Source organism: Rhinolophus ferrumequinum, chromosome 8 (genome assembly GCF_004115265.2).
Source record: "Rhinolophus ferrumequinum isolate MPI-CBG mRhiFer1 chromosome 8, mRhiFer1_v1.p, whole genome shotgun sequence".
In the NCBI taxonomy this organism is placed as follows: domain Eukaryota; kingdom Metazoa; phylum Chordata; class Mammalia; order Chiroptera; family Rhinolophidae; genus Rhinolophus; species Rhinolophus ferrumequinum.
Window position 1 is genome coordinate 2,099,633 of NC_046291.1, and position 15,288 is coordinate 2,114,920.

A 15,288-nucleotide genomic window follows, 5' to 3' on the forward strand; every position below is an offset into this window, starting at 1 on the left:
CCGGGAAGGGAGCTAAGGCCCCGCTCGCACAGCACACTGGGCCGAGGGCCTGCCCTCGGCTCAGATTCTTCCCAGACCTGGGAAAGGCAGCTCAATGCCCAGAACTTGCTTCAGTGGGGAAATGAGCCCGACGTCCCCTGTGGCCCCCGTGCTGGGCCCTGGCCCCGTGCAGCCCGAAGGTCACGCCCACATGTGCGGGGCTCCTGCGCCAGCAACACCCCAGGCGCTGCTTTCCAGAAGGTCAAGGAGGGCCGACTCAGAGCGCTGCATGACTCAGCTGGGCCCCCAGGACAGCACGAGGGGACTCAGAGCTGGGAAAGCTGAGACGTAAGGGGAGCTAACCACCCACCCGACACCTCTCTCAATCCTACCAAGGAGGTGACGTGCCATGCTCACCCACGTGCCATGACATGACGTCCCCTCCAGGGGCCCCGTCCACCCATGGGCAGCCCCCCCAGTACCCAGGCAGAGCCCTAGCTCCCCAGCTCCTGCCGCAGCCACGGCCCAGCTGTGGTCCTGGCCCCACAATGAACACAGCTCAACCTGCTCCTGGGCTGACGCCCTGACTGCACGGCCTTCACCAGTCGCCCACCACCCACAGCGCTTCTCCTGTCAGCAGGCTCTCCTGACGGCACAGCCGGAGCCCGAACTCTGCAGGAGCCCAGCCAACCAGGCTCCCGGCCCTTCGGAGCTGCACGCAGCCCAGTGCCAGGCCTCAGGGGCCACCCCACTGACCCCACGGCCAGAGCTCGTAACTGGGGAGAGACTCCACTGACTGCAGCCCCCCTCCAAGTCATCTGAGGACGTCCCCCCTCAGACCCAGTCGTGAGGCACACGTCAGCGTGGCTTCCCAGCACAGAGCCCACCGTGACACGAGGTTTACAATTCTGTCCTCAGGCCACAGAAGGCAACGACCAGAATGGCCTGTCTGGTCAGCTGAGACATGAGGACGTAACAATGAAATAAACCCACACCATCTGTTCGTTACAAATTCCATTTCTCTTATTGCAGAAAATCTAAACCCAGATTTGAAATCTGCTCAGGTCTGAAAACTCTGAAAGTCGAACCACCATGTCTCCACACGTGGTCCTGAGGCCTCGAGTCACCAGAACGGTTTCCCTGGAAGCGGCAGCTCCTGGAGTGCCCCCCAAGGCGGCACTGGCACAGCTGGCGGCACCGCCCGCCGGGTGACAGTGAGCCCTGGCCACAGCCCCGGACAGTACATGATCTCCTGCTCAGCCCTGCCCCTCCCAGCAATCCCGCAGGCCAGGGGATGACCTCCGACCTCACTGCTAGCCACTTTCCTGGCTTCGAGGAGCAACTACCAAGATACGAGGCCCAAAACATGTAGCGCAGTCGCCCAGCCACCAGAGGCACTGTCCCCTGGGCACCGAGCAACGGCAAGCCTGGCCCATCCAGAGGACACGTGAGTCCCACCTCCTGGCACACGCGGGGCGCAGAAGAGAGGGGCGCAGAAGACAGCGCCGCAGGTGTCGCCTGTGAGAACTGGCAGTGAACGCTGAGGGGCAGTCCTGGGTCCAAATGTCGGCAGTTGGTCACTGGTGCGTCTGGCGTGACCTTCTAAAGGCAGTGACTGTCCGGAAGCTCCCAAGTAGAGTGGCAGAGAACTCACGGAACCTGGGCATGGGGCTGGCACAGCTGGGTATCAGAACAGCAGGGCGCTGCGGAACTCAGCGTTACCGTGTCAGACTGACGCTGAGACAACACAGCCAACCCATGCGGCCAGGAAAGCATCCTCGAATAAAGACAATTCATATGACACTCCCACCACAAGGAGAGAAGGCTGAACTGGCAAGGAAGCGGTGTGTGTGACAAATGCCACATGTCAACCCCAGGCGTCGGGGAAAAAACTAGCAAGCTCATGAACAGTGTTTCTGTACTCCACTTTTTTACCAAAACTCCCTTTTCTTTTAAGTATTCGAAGGTTTGACTCAAATAATTAAATTGAGAAGTAAAACTATAAACAGAAGCACAGTTCTGGAAAGCGCTAGACTTCCCTACTGGGAATCTCAGCAGGCCTCCGACCTCAGCCCGTGCTTGCACTCACAGCAAGGCCCGTTGCATTAATGTGCACTGAGAAAATCCCAAATGGAGAGAGTGAGGAAGGACAAGGTGAAGTTCTGCATGAGCCTCTCGGCTGGTAAGGACCCCAGCACTGTCCAGTGCCCCAAGTACCTGAGATGGGATCACAATCCATGAGGACAAGGCCCTTGTCGCCGCTTTACCGACAGCCAGACGGGATCCAGTCAGCACAGGGGTGTTGACAGGACGCGTCGGCCCAGCTCCCGCCACGATCACCTCTTCCTCACCGCCGCCGACCCTGCACTTGGCTTCTTTCTACTCGTACAGCAGGAACTTCTTGATGGGGTCCGGCAGCGGCAGCGAGGGGATCAGATGGAGCCGGTATTTGCCAAGAGCTCTTCTCACGGCCACGCGGCACAGACTCAGCAAGGCCCTCGGGACACCTGGAACGTGAGGGAAGAAGGGAGATGGAGGAAAGGCGGTGAATTCCTTCCCTACTCAGGAGCGAGGGCGGCTGTGGCTGGCAGAAACCCCGGCACACACACCAGTGCCATCGTCCCCATTCTGGAGCCAGGAGAGCAGGCAAGGAAGGCCTTGTTAGCCGCTTTGCGCGCCTGTGGAAGGAGCGAAACGCTCATGACCTGGGGCACCTGCTCAGTGTAACAGCACCCCCTCGACTGTTTAATTCCCTAGCCAGAGAATTAGGAGTGACCCCCGAAAGCCCCTGCAGGTATGAATGACTGCCTCCTGCCCTCTGTCAGCTTCTTTTCTCGGTCAATCCCGGAAGCCCCCGGTCTGGGAGAGACGGGCGGAGCAATACATGAGGAGGGCAGGTGACAATTTTGCTTTGGATCAGAACAGCCTTGCCGCGCCGCGTCTCTGCCTCATGAAACAAGCATGAACACGGGCAGCTTCATTGTATCAGTCTGCCTCCAACCAACCACTAACCAGCTCTTTTGGGGAAGGCTCGACAGGAGCCATGTTTTAATGGCTGGTCCAGGGAAATCCAACAACAAAAACACAAGAGACTGAAGTTCTGTGAGCGGTAAGGGTTCAGCAAGAGGCTGTCAGTGCAGATGCGGTGAAGACCCCCAGGGAACGGGCAGGTCACAGGCACACCGCCGCCTGCAGAGGGCGCACAAGAGCAAGTCCTGAGTGGGAGGGAGCCTCTGACAAGACCAGGCCCCAAAACTGCAGACTCTCTGGTTGCCTGCCACGTGATTGATTCATTGGCAAAATCTTTCTTCACAAATAAGCAAACTATGGACTTTATTCCAACAAAAATTAGACTTAACACACAATCCAAGGTAATGGTATCACACGACACCAAACTAAAGAAAAGGGGTTGGAAAGTTCTAGAGGATAGGCTCACAATTCGTTGTAAGGTAAACATTTAAAACTAAATATAAGTAAAAGAATTTGGGGTCACAAAGCAGAGCAAGGGGGTAAACAGAATGTAATCCTAGGAGCTGTGAGGACATGTGCTTTTGTGGGTTTCCTGGTACCAATTCTTGGTGTCTAGGAATTTTAAAAGAGAAGACAGATATGGAAGACCATTCTGGAAAACCGCTTGCCCTAACTGAAGATTGCGACCGGGTGCCTAGGCGGAGGGTTTTATCTTTTTTAATTGGAACAACTTGGTTCATTCAGTTGAGCCGAGCAGACGACAAGCCAGAGCTGCTCACAGACCACTTACTTCTGGCTTCTCTGAAGACCTGCAGGGCCTCGGGGTCCACCTTCCTTCTGCCTCTGGACTCTGGGCCCAGGGACTCCCATTTCACCAGGTTCACGTTGGCGCCAAACTCCACGAGCAGGCTCACGAAGGCCGCCTCACAGCCATGACGCAGGACAGCATCCAGGACGCAGCCGGGGGAGCCCCTGTAGAAGCCCTGCGTGTTGACAGGGCCGTTGCAGTTGAAGTCGGGGTTCGCCCCAGCCTGGAGGAGCAGCCTGAAGCACTGCAGGTTGTGGTAGGCCGCGCTGATGTACAAGGGACAGACCACCAAGGAGGTGAGGCGCCGCGAGAACGGGGGCTGGATGTCCGGCGTCATGTGGTGGTTGACGTCGACGTCAGCGCCGTACCTACAGGGAGACACAGGGACGGTCAGACCGTGCGGGGGCCCAATGGCACCCCCGGGTGCCCACAATGCCCTGGGCATGGGGAGCCACAGATCACCACAGTCTCAGAACTTCCAGCTGGTTAACCTGTAATCCACGCACAAAATTCCTAAAGAAATTCTTTCAAACCTTTAAACACTGGCTAATCCCACGGCTACTTAAACAATTAAAGGAAGGGAAACGTCCCAATTTACCTTATGAAGTCAGGAATCCCAAAACCTGACAAAGGCCACACCATAAAGAAAAACTACCAACGCATTTCACTTCTGAGTATCAACTTCAGTAAAATGTTAGCAAAGAGAATTCAAAAACATTAAGAAAACAATATGTTATGAGCTCAGGAGGGCTATTCCAAGAACACAAGGATAGTTCCGATATTAGAAACTCTAGTAATCCATCACATTCACAGAGTTAAGGGGAAAATCACGATTATCTCTAGAGATGCAAAAAAGGCAAATGAGAAAACCCCACACATATGCATGTTTAACAACACTCAATCAAAGAGGAAGTGGCATCCATGTCCGTAACATGACACAAAATATTTCCTCAACCAGAGGCAGCATATTACCTCATGGGGAAACGCTAGCGGCTTTCTGGCTAAATTAGCCAGGAGCAAGACACACACCCCCACATTCTTGCCCACTATTTTTAAAGGCATGTTAAATAAAGGTATTAGTGCGATTAAACGAGAGAGAGAATTAGCTGATTAAGATCGGAAAGGAAGGGATAAAACTTCCTATTATAGGATATGACTATGTCTGAAAAGCCCTAAATAATGAATGAAAATACAACTAACAAGCCATGAACTTATTCAAGTGGCAAGCTGTAAAACCAATAGCCTTCATATATACAAACAAAAACAAGTTCAAAGATAAAATGGGAAAGACTTCACTTATGGTAGCAAAACAAATTTTAAAGTGAGATAGCTAAACACAAACTTAAAAGTAAATGTCCAAAGTTTGCCTGAGGAAAACTGTAAAGCTGACCTTTGAATACCATGTGTTTGCACTGCGCGGTCCACGCACACACGGGTTTTCTTCAGTGTACACTTGGATCTCCATATCCCCAGCTTTGCATCTGCAGATTCAATCCACCGAGGTTTGGAAACGGTGTTTCCGACCCACGGGTGGGACCCTCAGCTGGGAGGGTCGGCTGTTCTAGGTCGTTTTATATACGGGACTTGAGCATCCATGGATTTGGTATCTGCAAGGATCCTGGAAGCAATCCCCAGAGATACCAAGGGAAAACTACAGTTAAGTTCTGGGGATCCAAAAGTTACATGTGCATTTTCGACTGCACAGGGGTTAGCGCCCCTTACCCGAGGGTTGTTCAAATGTCAACTGTACTCTGATTTATAGATTTGACTTTGGTACCATGTAAATATATGTTGTAAAACAAATTAAATAAAAAGCAATCCCTAAAAACTGAAAGCAAAACGCAGCCCTTTAGCCCAGCTGGGTACCCAGTTGGTGCCATCGGGTACACCTAACAGGCCACTCCTCCCAGCGTCAGACCCACCTGGAAGGACACACAGCTCGCCAGCAGGGCCCTGGGGGGTAGATTCACGCAGTCCCTGAGCTAATCCCACGCTGTCCGGCTCATCTCACCCGCCATGACAGCCCACATGTGAGAAAACGAATCTCACATGGGCATGTACAGGTGTCACCTGACCTGGAACCTTCATTCTGACCAGAACCAATCTCTCAATGATTCCACAGGCACAGCCTTCAGGTCCCCACGAGGGACTGGCCCTCGTCACTGTACTCAGGGACACCCAAACCCACGACTTTCTGTTGGACATTTAGAGTTGTCCCGAACCAAGTAAACCACCGACCTGGGTGATTTTACTGTAAGAAGGGCCAGCTGCCCACCGCAGGGAGGGACACCGGGCTCGGTGTCAGCGTCGTGGGAAAAGCAGCGGGGCCTGCCAGGAAGCTGCCTGGATGGGGCGTTAGAGCACGTGTGGGAGCGGCCAGCAGACAGGAGGCTGGTGCACACGGGGTCTGGCAAAGTAAGAGGTACGTTCCGGGTGAGGACCCAGGTCTCTCAGTGATGGAAAAGAGAAGAAAGAGGAAGCTTGAAAAGAAAAGCAGGATGCAGCCTGGGGTGCTGGCTGGACAGAGGCCTGGGGCGAACCTGTAACCCTCGACGTATGCAGACGCAGGACCGCAGGACCGTGTGGACGTCACCTGAGCTCTGTCCCGGAGGAGGGGCTGCATCCACACCCACAGCAGTGAGCGCTCCTAGTGTCCGCGCTATGCTTCTGAACACATTCTCCACTCAGAACCAGGACTCCTTGGAGAAATGACTAACTCCAGGCCCGACACGGGGAAGTACAAGAGGAGCCTAGAAGGTCTTGTTGTATGAGACAGTGAGGAACTGCTGGAAGAATGATGGGGACGTGTCAAAGACGGAGCTGGCTTAGGGGCATCCCCACAGCCAAAGCGGAGACAATCTGAGCGGCAAAGTAAGTAACAATGATCTGATTAAATAATAACCGGATAATACCGGAAACCAAGACTCTAACATAAATAAATGAATAAACTAAAAATCTGATAAGGAATAGGATACGTGTTTGCAAAGTACCTCTCCACAAAATACTAATTACAGAGGGAAAGGCCTAACTTCACACTGGAGACTCCTGGCAGACGCCAGCCACCTTCACCAAAGCATCAGTAATAACGGGAGCCACTGAAATCATGAGCGACCACGCGGGACGTGCCGAGAGGAGCACGGAAGAGCACGGCCTCGCTCCTGAGACTCCTGCCCAGCACACATTACCTGGCGCAGACCAGCTGGCCTGAGCTGCCAGGGCTCTGGACAGTCCTGCAGTACCTCCCCGGCTTTGCCATCGCATATCTCATTTGAATTAGGGAAGGGCGAAGTGCAGGCAGTACTGCTGACAGGGCCAGGACAGAGAGAACAGCACCGTTTTCCAGCTTTCATAACAATGGCTGGCCAACGTCACGGCCAGCCATCGTGCTTTATCATCTGTCTTTTCAGCACTATTCCGAGTGTCCAAGGGAACGTCCCTCTAGAACCAGCACTGCTGCTGTCGGGTAGCACAGGCCTGGGAAGGGAGGGGACAGTACGCAGACCCACGTGCCTATGTGACAGTCAGCTTCCCCACTGACACCGTGTAGCAAACATCACCCTGCTTCAAGATAGCCTACGAGTGACAAGAGAAACATTCCAGAACACGTACCAAAACAGGCAGAAACTGTGTTTCATTTCACACACCCAACCAATTAAGAAAAGGAGAACTAGGTTTCACCCAGTGATTTTATTTCCCCTCCTCATTCTTAGAGGTTTATTTTCCAAAATGTTTGTAATTTTGGGCAATATGACAATCTAGTGTTAGCTGAGCTGTGGGAAAGACAGCCCTGCATCCACTCATAAAAATACACTGGATGGGATCCAGTTAATTTTAATCCTGAATATTTTCCAAAATTCCCCTACTGCTTTTAATATCACTGGCAAGGAACCACCAGGACAACTCAATAAATCAATATAACTTTTGCACATAGAGAAATACCAATCCTTACCTTTTTTAAAAAAAACATCAGCAATATATATCAAGGGAATTTACAAGTAACAAAACAGGTTTACTTGTAGAGGGATAGCAAATTGCGACCGTGACAGAAGCAGGCCCTGCCTGCGAGGGACAATGACGGGAAGGCGGGAGTTGCATTAGACTGTGTTCAGGTTGGGTTATCTGTTAACCACACCCCTGCCATTTTCCAAGTCAATTATCAGGTAATTTGGAGCAGAGGAATAATCCACGTTCGTGGTACCTCACTGTAAAAGTCGAGTCACGTGCTCCAGTGAGGGAACGAGATGTCTTAATAACCTTTTCTCAAGAAGGGCATCTGTGTCTGTACCTCTGAAAGTCAAGCCTGCAGTTAATTCAAAGCAGTTGTGCACCATGAACTGATTGAAATGCCCAGAGGGGTTTCTGGAACCGAGATGAAATTTCACCGATTGATCCCACTCAAAAACATTTCCAAATGAATGACTTACATTCTCCAAGATGCAAAACTAGGGGCTGAGGTGGATTCAATTACCAGGCCTTGAGGAGAAGAGGAAAGCACCACAGCTTTATCACTCGTGACTGTAACAGCCACCCCACCCTCTTTATCTTTCCAAAAGCCAGTTTCAGAGCCAGTTAGTACAGAAAAGCTTTTGCCGGAGTAAGTATGTTCTCAGCGCCAAGTTTAAACACCGTGCTCTGTGCCGGGCAGGGGCAGTGCCAGGTCCTGCTCCTCAGCATCAGCCCACGGCTCTGACATAACAGAGCCTTTCCCTAATCCTCTTCAACACTGAGAACAGGGGACCGGAATGACACTGCGTCCGCCACAGAAGGAGCTGCCTCCAATGTAAGGGAGGGAGGAAGCATCTGTGTTAGAAAGAAGTCACTGGAGACACAGAAAATGAGAATGCATCTGGTTGAAATGAGAAGAAAGGTAACCAGCAGTACGATTAAAACAAGACCATAAGCCATGTAATAAGAGAAAGGGAAAGCAAAGCAAACAGAATCATTAAACAAAGAGATCAAATAAAGGAATAGTCAAAAAACAGAAAAGTAACAGACACAGACCTAACATCAGCTACAGCACTAATGGTAATTGTATTAAAAACAAACCAGGCCAGACAAATATTAAAGGTGAGCACACAAAAAGTTACTTAAACCCATGAAAACTAAAACTAAAAGTTACAGAATGCTGTGTAAGCAAGCCTCCAATAAAACCAACAAACTTTTCATTTCAAAAAACTCAGTTTGTTTTGATAACAAGCAAAATCAAAAAGAACTTTTATGAGCTCAATTAGCATCAAAATATAGGAAGCAAAAACTACTAGAAATATAAGGGGAAACTGACCAATCACAACAGTGATTAGAGACTAACAGAGGTGCCTGAATTTTGGGCAGATCTAGTGGTTAAAAACGTATAAAGAGACTCGGAGTGACGTAGCTGAGGCTGCCATACTGACTGTGCTGTGCAAACGAAACACCAGTCATAGACTGCTGCATCCACAGCAGTGAAGTCTGATGTTAAAAACGTAATTAAAAGGGCAGCCAGATGGCTCAGGTGGATAGAGTAAGAGCTCTTAACAGAGTTGCTGGTTCGATTCCCACAGGGGCCAGTGAGCTGCGCCCTCCACAACTAGATTGAAGACAACTAGCTGCTGCTGAGCTGCTGGAGGGGCAGCCGGATGGCTCAGTTGGTTGGAGCGCGAGCTCTCAGCAACAAGGTTGCTGGTTCAATTCCCACGTGGGGTGGTGGGCTGCACCCCCTGCAACTAAGACTGAAAACGGTGACCTGGAGCTGAGCCGTGTCCTCCACAACTAGAATGAAGGACAACGACTTGGAGCTGATGGGCCCTGGAGAAACACACTGTTCCCCAATATTTTCCAATAAAAATTTTTTAAAAAGTAATTAAAACAAAAAACTCAAAGAATCCCCAAACTGGAAATCAGATGGTCCTTATTATCTGAGCACAATATAATAAATTAGAAGTCCACAGATGTTTTTATTAAAACTTTGTCCATAAGAACAAAGAGGAAATCAACTTCAGTTATACTACTTAAAAATGAATAAAAAGCTTAGTGGATATGGCCAAAGCTATAAGCAAAGGTAAATTAACAACCTTGAATGTTTACATTATTAATCAAGAAAAAATGAAAAAGCATTCAATTCAACAAGTTAGGGAGAAAATAAAAGAAAATAGGAAAAAAGATAAAAATAGAAATTAATTAGTAAGAAAAATAAGAAAACTGATCAAGCTAAGAAGTAGCTCTTTAAAAAGACTAAACAGAATAGACACATCCTCTAACAAGGCTAATTTTAGAGCTAGAGGAAAGCAAACAGGGAACCCAGGGCGAGAAGGTGGCTGTGGGACAAGCAGATGCAGCCGGTCCCCGCAGTACTGACCTGATGAGGGCCTTCAGTATGTCGGCCCTGCCCACACGAGACGCATGGTAAACCGGGGTGCTCCGGTGGTGCCGGCTTCCGTTGGGGTCGGCGCCCGCCTCCAGGAGGATCTGGGCGCTCTCCAGGTGTCCGTTGACCACGGCCACGTACAGGGCCGTCTGTCCCTTCACGTCCACCAGGTCCACCTCGGCGCCCTTCCGGATGAGGAAGTCCACGCAGTTGCCGTGGCCGGCAGTGGCCGCGATGCGCAGGGGCGTGCAGGGCAGCCAGCCGCAGCACCACACAGACTTCTCGTTGATGCGGCTACGACAGAGCACAGAACAGCCAGGCGCTGGGGGCCGCTCCACCGCGGCGTGCTGCCCCGCCCCCACCCCAGACCCCGAGAAGGAGGGCAGGCTCCTGAGACAGTCACCCTTCCTCCAGTGACGCTCCCGCGGGGGTTCTGGTGTGTGAAACGCCATCACAAACTCGCTCTGCTGGACCTGAGCGTGTGGCAGCACAGGAATGAAGAGCCACCTTACAGAGGAAGACACTCCACTCGGGTTGGGCACTAGCGCTGAGGTCTCGGGGTTCCTGACTCGCAGAACAAAGCTCTGCTCCACCCCGGAGGGAGTGCCTGCCTAGGGAGGCAGGGCAGGGGTGGGGGGGAAGGCCAGTGCACTCACTGGGGTGGGGCCGGGGCTCCAGGCCCCTCCCCACAAGCTACCACCTCTGAAGGCTGAGGCTGGAGGGCTCTCTGGGCCTCAGTAACCTCCCTGGCACGAGGTGACACTGTGGTCCCTCTGATCTGACACAGCAGCAGTGACAGTCTGCAGGGATCACTAAGGCCGCTAAGGCCTACGCTCCTGCAGCAGCAGCAGAGAGAAACTGTCCAGACTCAGCTCCCATCAGAAGTGACAATCAGACTACGACTACCTGTCAAGAAATGCCATGGCCATGCAGGCCACTGACCCACCAAGCCACCAACCGAGGCACAGTTCACCTCAGGCTCCCAAAGCAGCTCTGCACAAAGCTCGGGAATTCAGACCACGGAAGCGGTGACCCAGAAATATTAGTGGGTCAGGGGTTCCTCCTTCAGCTGTGAACTAGCTTCACTGGCCAAGGAGGCCAGGGTGTGCTCCGAGGACTCATCACCAAAGAAATACGTAGCAACAAATAAACACCGTCCAAAAACAGGACAGGCCCTGAATTGAGTATAAAAAGAAAGAAAAAAGTACTTGGAAAAGCAATGTGAAAATACTTGGTCGAAGACAGCTGAATTCTAATTTATTCTGTTTTTATTCTATTTTTACATCCGCAAATTTCAGGTTTTCTCTGGGCTTGAGTCATTCACATTAGATACTACTGTATAATCCATCTAATGTCTTTGTATGACAATCCTTTCTGGATATCTGTAGCTTTTTTTATTTTAATACTGATACCTGTTCTGATGGAATAATGATAAGACATTAGAAGGAAAAAGAAGAAGAAAGCCATTTCTATACTGTTGGAAATCCTTCTCCGGGGACCTATCCACAGAAGGTGGTATTAGCATGTCTTATACCCACTCCCTGCCATCCTAGCCCTTAGAGGGAAGCAGAAACACGAAGAAAGCATGGAGTTGTTTCTGGCAGCAGGTGAGTTTGAATCTAGTAGGGGCTCCAGTCTAAGACACACATGCAATCGGAGAACACCCAGAGAGAACACCTGCTCTCCCAGGTGTCCCATGTGGGGACAGGTAACAGCCAGGCCCTGCGGCTATAAAGGAAGGGCCTGAGCTGGTTTGGAGGAACCAGCAGGATTTGGCAGGGCAACAGGCAAGGCCAAACCATCCACAAAGGGAGCAAGAGACTAAGCACCCGGCATTTGCCTGGCTGAGGAGACAGCTGTGCCCAGACCCTGGCAGCTGACGACTGAGGCCTGAGAAGCCACAGAGTACAGCAGGAATGATGTACAACTATGGCACATCGGGAAGTCCGGACCCTCGGGGGGATAACCAGATGAAAATAAGGAAGGCGAGTGTATGTGTACCGCTTAGGATAAAGAGCCATGAGAGACGGTCAAGGGGCAGGGCCACCCACTGCTGAAGAGGGTCATAGTGCTGTCTCAGGGGTAACATCGAGGAGCTGACACCCAGAGAGGGCCAGAAGTTGCCAGAAAATATAAAAGTCAAATGACAGAGCTGGACTTGAACTCAGGTCTCCCTGCCCTCACTCTCTGGCACCTCCTACAAGTGGGACCATGCTTCCTCAGTCTCCTTTCCCCTTGTGCTCTAACACTGCAAGGCCTCAGGCTCCTCGTCTGCAAACTAGAGTGTCACACCTCCGTCACAGACCGTGAGCCTCAGCGGCGTGCACAGCCCCAGGGGCCCAGGCACTGGGCCAGCCCCCGGCAGCGATGACGCTCACCTCCGGTAGCTCTCCTCTTGCAACAGGCTCCTGAGGGTCTGGAGGTCCCCCACGTAGGCTGCGTCATGGAGCCTGGTGTCCTCACAGTGCTCCAGCGGATGGTCACAAAACTGCTCCCTCAGCCACTCCTTCAGATTAGGACCTGCACTGAAGAGAGGGGCTCCTGTCAGCTCCGGGAAACCTTGCCACCACCGACCAAAAGGGGGCACCAACGCAGCGACCCCTTCGTCTCTAGAAGAGATCATTCCCATGCTCCAGAAACTTCCAGAGCACAGAAAAATAGTTTCCCTTAATGAAAGTAGCACATTCCTGACCCCAAAGCTAACAAGAATAAAAACATTACAAACTTGGTAGGATGGGGGATGGCGAACCAAACCTACCTGAGAACACAGAAGACCCTAAATGAAATACGAGTTTTTCGTAAACATAATTACAGACAGAGTCATGAGAAAAGGAATGCAGTCTGCCTGTGTTCAAGTCCTGTGCACACACTACACTGTCCCCGCGTGACCCGCGTGTGACCCCGCGTGTGACCCCGCGTGTGACAGCACACCCCGCCACAGGCAGTCTCCTCCCAATGCTGACGTTGCTTTTTATGTTCAAATCTCTTCTGAGAACCTTCTGTACACAAGACTCAACCACAGCACAACGGGGGTGCCGACTAGTCCCCTGGCCCTCCAGGATTTGCTAGTCCATTGGCAGAGGTCAGACACAAAGGCCACAGGCAGGTGGGTGGCAGCAGGGGTTCACACACACAGGGGTCGCCCCAGCTGATCCCACAACCAGACCTGCAGCAGATCAACAGGCAGGCATCAAGGACTCTGCTGGGGCCGCCACCCCAATCCCCTGCAGTTGTTACCCTCCACAGTAGTTACCCCAGAGTTTCATCCCAAGAGTGAAAAAGTTCCAAACAGGAGTGGATAAGATTCAGGTGTACGGCAAGGCCCGACAGGTAAGCGGGAGTCTGGGCCTCCCTTTGCTGGCCTCATTTCAACCCACTACGTGCTCCAGCTCGGGGCAGCTCAGATCCTCCCAGGTGACTTCAAGTTTGCGTTTTTCTGATCAGCTTCTCCAGTGACAACACAATTACCATGCACGGACCTTAAGCTTTAACTGGAAATCTCTGTGTCCCTGCACTCCCAGGCCTGCAACACACTAAATGACAAGACAGTGCTGCATGGATTCAGGGTCGCTGGAATGTAGGGCAGACCGAACCTTGCTTCCCCAAGACTCCTCTCTATCCTGGGAAGCAGCGGTCAGTCCTCTTTTTCCAACTGAAAACCTGTCATTCAAACCCTCACTCTCACAGGAGGTGACATCCCAGACCCGAGGGTCCTGGCTGTCCCTGGGTTCAAAGTCAATAGCAACCAAAGCGCAGGATGGAGGGGCTTTGTGTGACTGGCTTTTGTTCACTGCGGTGTCTCCTAGCCCAGCAAGGACCAGCCATACTAGGTCCTCAACGAATGTCTGCTAAATGAGCAGTCGGTGGAGGCGTGGAGGGGTGGATGCAAAGTGCTACCTGACCAGTCACCGAGTCAACATTGTATCTTAAATTACAGCACAGTAGAGAGGTACAGTAATAAACTTCTTCGTTTATTACTAAAAACTAATGCACTCTTTGGAAGGGTATCTCTCCAAAGACACAGATGAGCGTGCCAAGTCCAGCGCACATAGAAGCATTCGGTACGCAGGGCAAATTCAGAGCACAGGAGGGAGGGAATCCCAGCCCAGGTTAAGAGGGAACCTCTCCACAACACCAGCAGTAACACGCTTCCCCTGCAAATTCACATGTGCAACGAGGACTATTTCCGGTGGAAACCCCCAGTCCGATGGCTATGTTGGGTGCTGGGCGTGAGCCTTTCTGGCTGCCTCCCCTGCCGGTCGGCCCAGGGTCCCTGGACATGCTGTGTCACTGACAGCTCGCTGGCGATGGCGTTATCGCTGTCCGTGGGTGGCATGATGCAGAAAGACACCTGCCCCGCTGGGGAGCTGGCTTTGGAGGCTTTCCCGACCGGTACCCTCAGAGCTGCAAGAGGGCCCACGTCCTGTGTTTACATCTGGGGTCGCATCGGCTAACGGGCTGGCAGTTACAATGCAAGTTCCACAGGAGAAGACGTGCTGCGCGAGGGCTGTTTCCGCGAAGCCGAGGAGCCGGGGACCCGTAGCGGCTGACCCGACCCCGGACGAGGACGCAGCCGCCCCGGCGCTCGCCCCCGCGCTCCCCCACAGGCCCGCGGCCGCGCGCACGTTACCTGCGGGCCCCGGCCCGGCCCGGCCGTCGGGGCCGCCGCCCTCCGCCATGGGGTCTCCAGCCTTCGGCGGGTCCACAGCTGCACTCGGCCCGCGCCTGAGCGCGCCCCGCAGACCAGAACCAGCGCGGCCGCGACCACTTCCGGCGCCGCGAGCAGGTGGGTCGCGTCGGGGGCGCGGCTTCCGGCGGGCGCGCCCCTGCCTCACGGGCTTCTGGATCGCGGCGCGGGGCGCGGGGGCCTTCTCGCCGCCTCACTTCCCGACGTGAGGGCGACCCAGTGCCGGGGCGCTGTGGCCGGCGCCCGGAGTCGGGGCGCGCGCTGTCAGTCCCCCACAGGGCTGTGCGTTCTCCACAGGAGAAGCGGAGGAGTCTGGGAAGACGCGTTAACCTGGGGCGGAGCCTTATGTGCAAGGCGTTGGGCACTCGGGTTGGTCGGCCCGGCCCCGCCCACACTGGGGGCGTGGCCACCTGCCGCGAGAGTGTGGGTGGGGCCTCGGGAGGTTCACCGTGCGGGTTTGACTTTGACCTCAGCCTGGCTGAGCGGGCATCCCCGGGAGCG

General features: G+C 53.0%; 1 protein-coding gene across 1 annotated transcript; it reads right to left on the reverse strand.

Moving 5' to 3' along the window:
* Positions 1–269: 269 nt before the first annotated feature.
* ASB1 (ankyrin repeat and SOCS box containing 1) lies at positions 270–14,925 on the reverse strand. The gene is made up of 5 exons (XM_033111893.1): positions 14,731–14,925; positions 12,479–12,620; positions 10,092–10,394; positions 3,740–4,125; positions 270–2,486 (listed from the first exon to the last, which is right to left on the reverse strand). Exons 1-5 carry the CDS (start codon positions 14,777–14,779, stop codon positions 2,359–2,361), a joined length of 1,008 nt encoding a protein of 335 aa, XP_032967784.1. The 5' UTR covers positions 14,780–14,925; the 3' UTR covers positions 270–2,358.
* Between the last annotated feature and the right edge of the window lie 363 nt (positions 14,926–15,288).

What these genes read in the sequence shown, in the direction of transcription:
- ASB1 (XM_033111893.1), bottom strand. Translation starts at nt 14,779, where the DNA reads ATGGCGGAGGGCGGCGGCCCCGACGGCCGGGCCGGGCCGGGGCCCGCA. An exon ending in GGCCGGGCCGGGGCCCGCAG is followed by an intron (nt 12,621 to 14,730) that starts GTAACGTGCGCG and finishes TCTTCAGTGCAG; the next exon opens with GTCCTAATCTGAAGGAGTGG. An exon ending in GGTCTTCAGAGAAGCCAGAA is followed by an intron (nt 2,487 to 3,739) that starts GTAAGTGGTCTG and finishes CTCACGTTCCAG; the next exon opens with GTGTCCCGAGGGCCTTGCTG.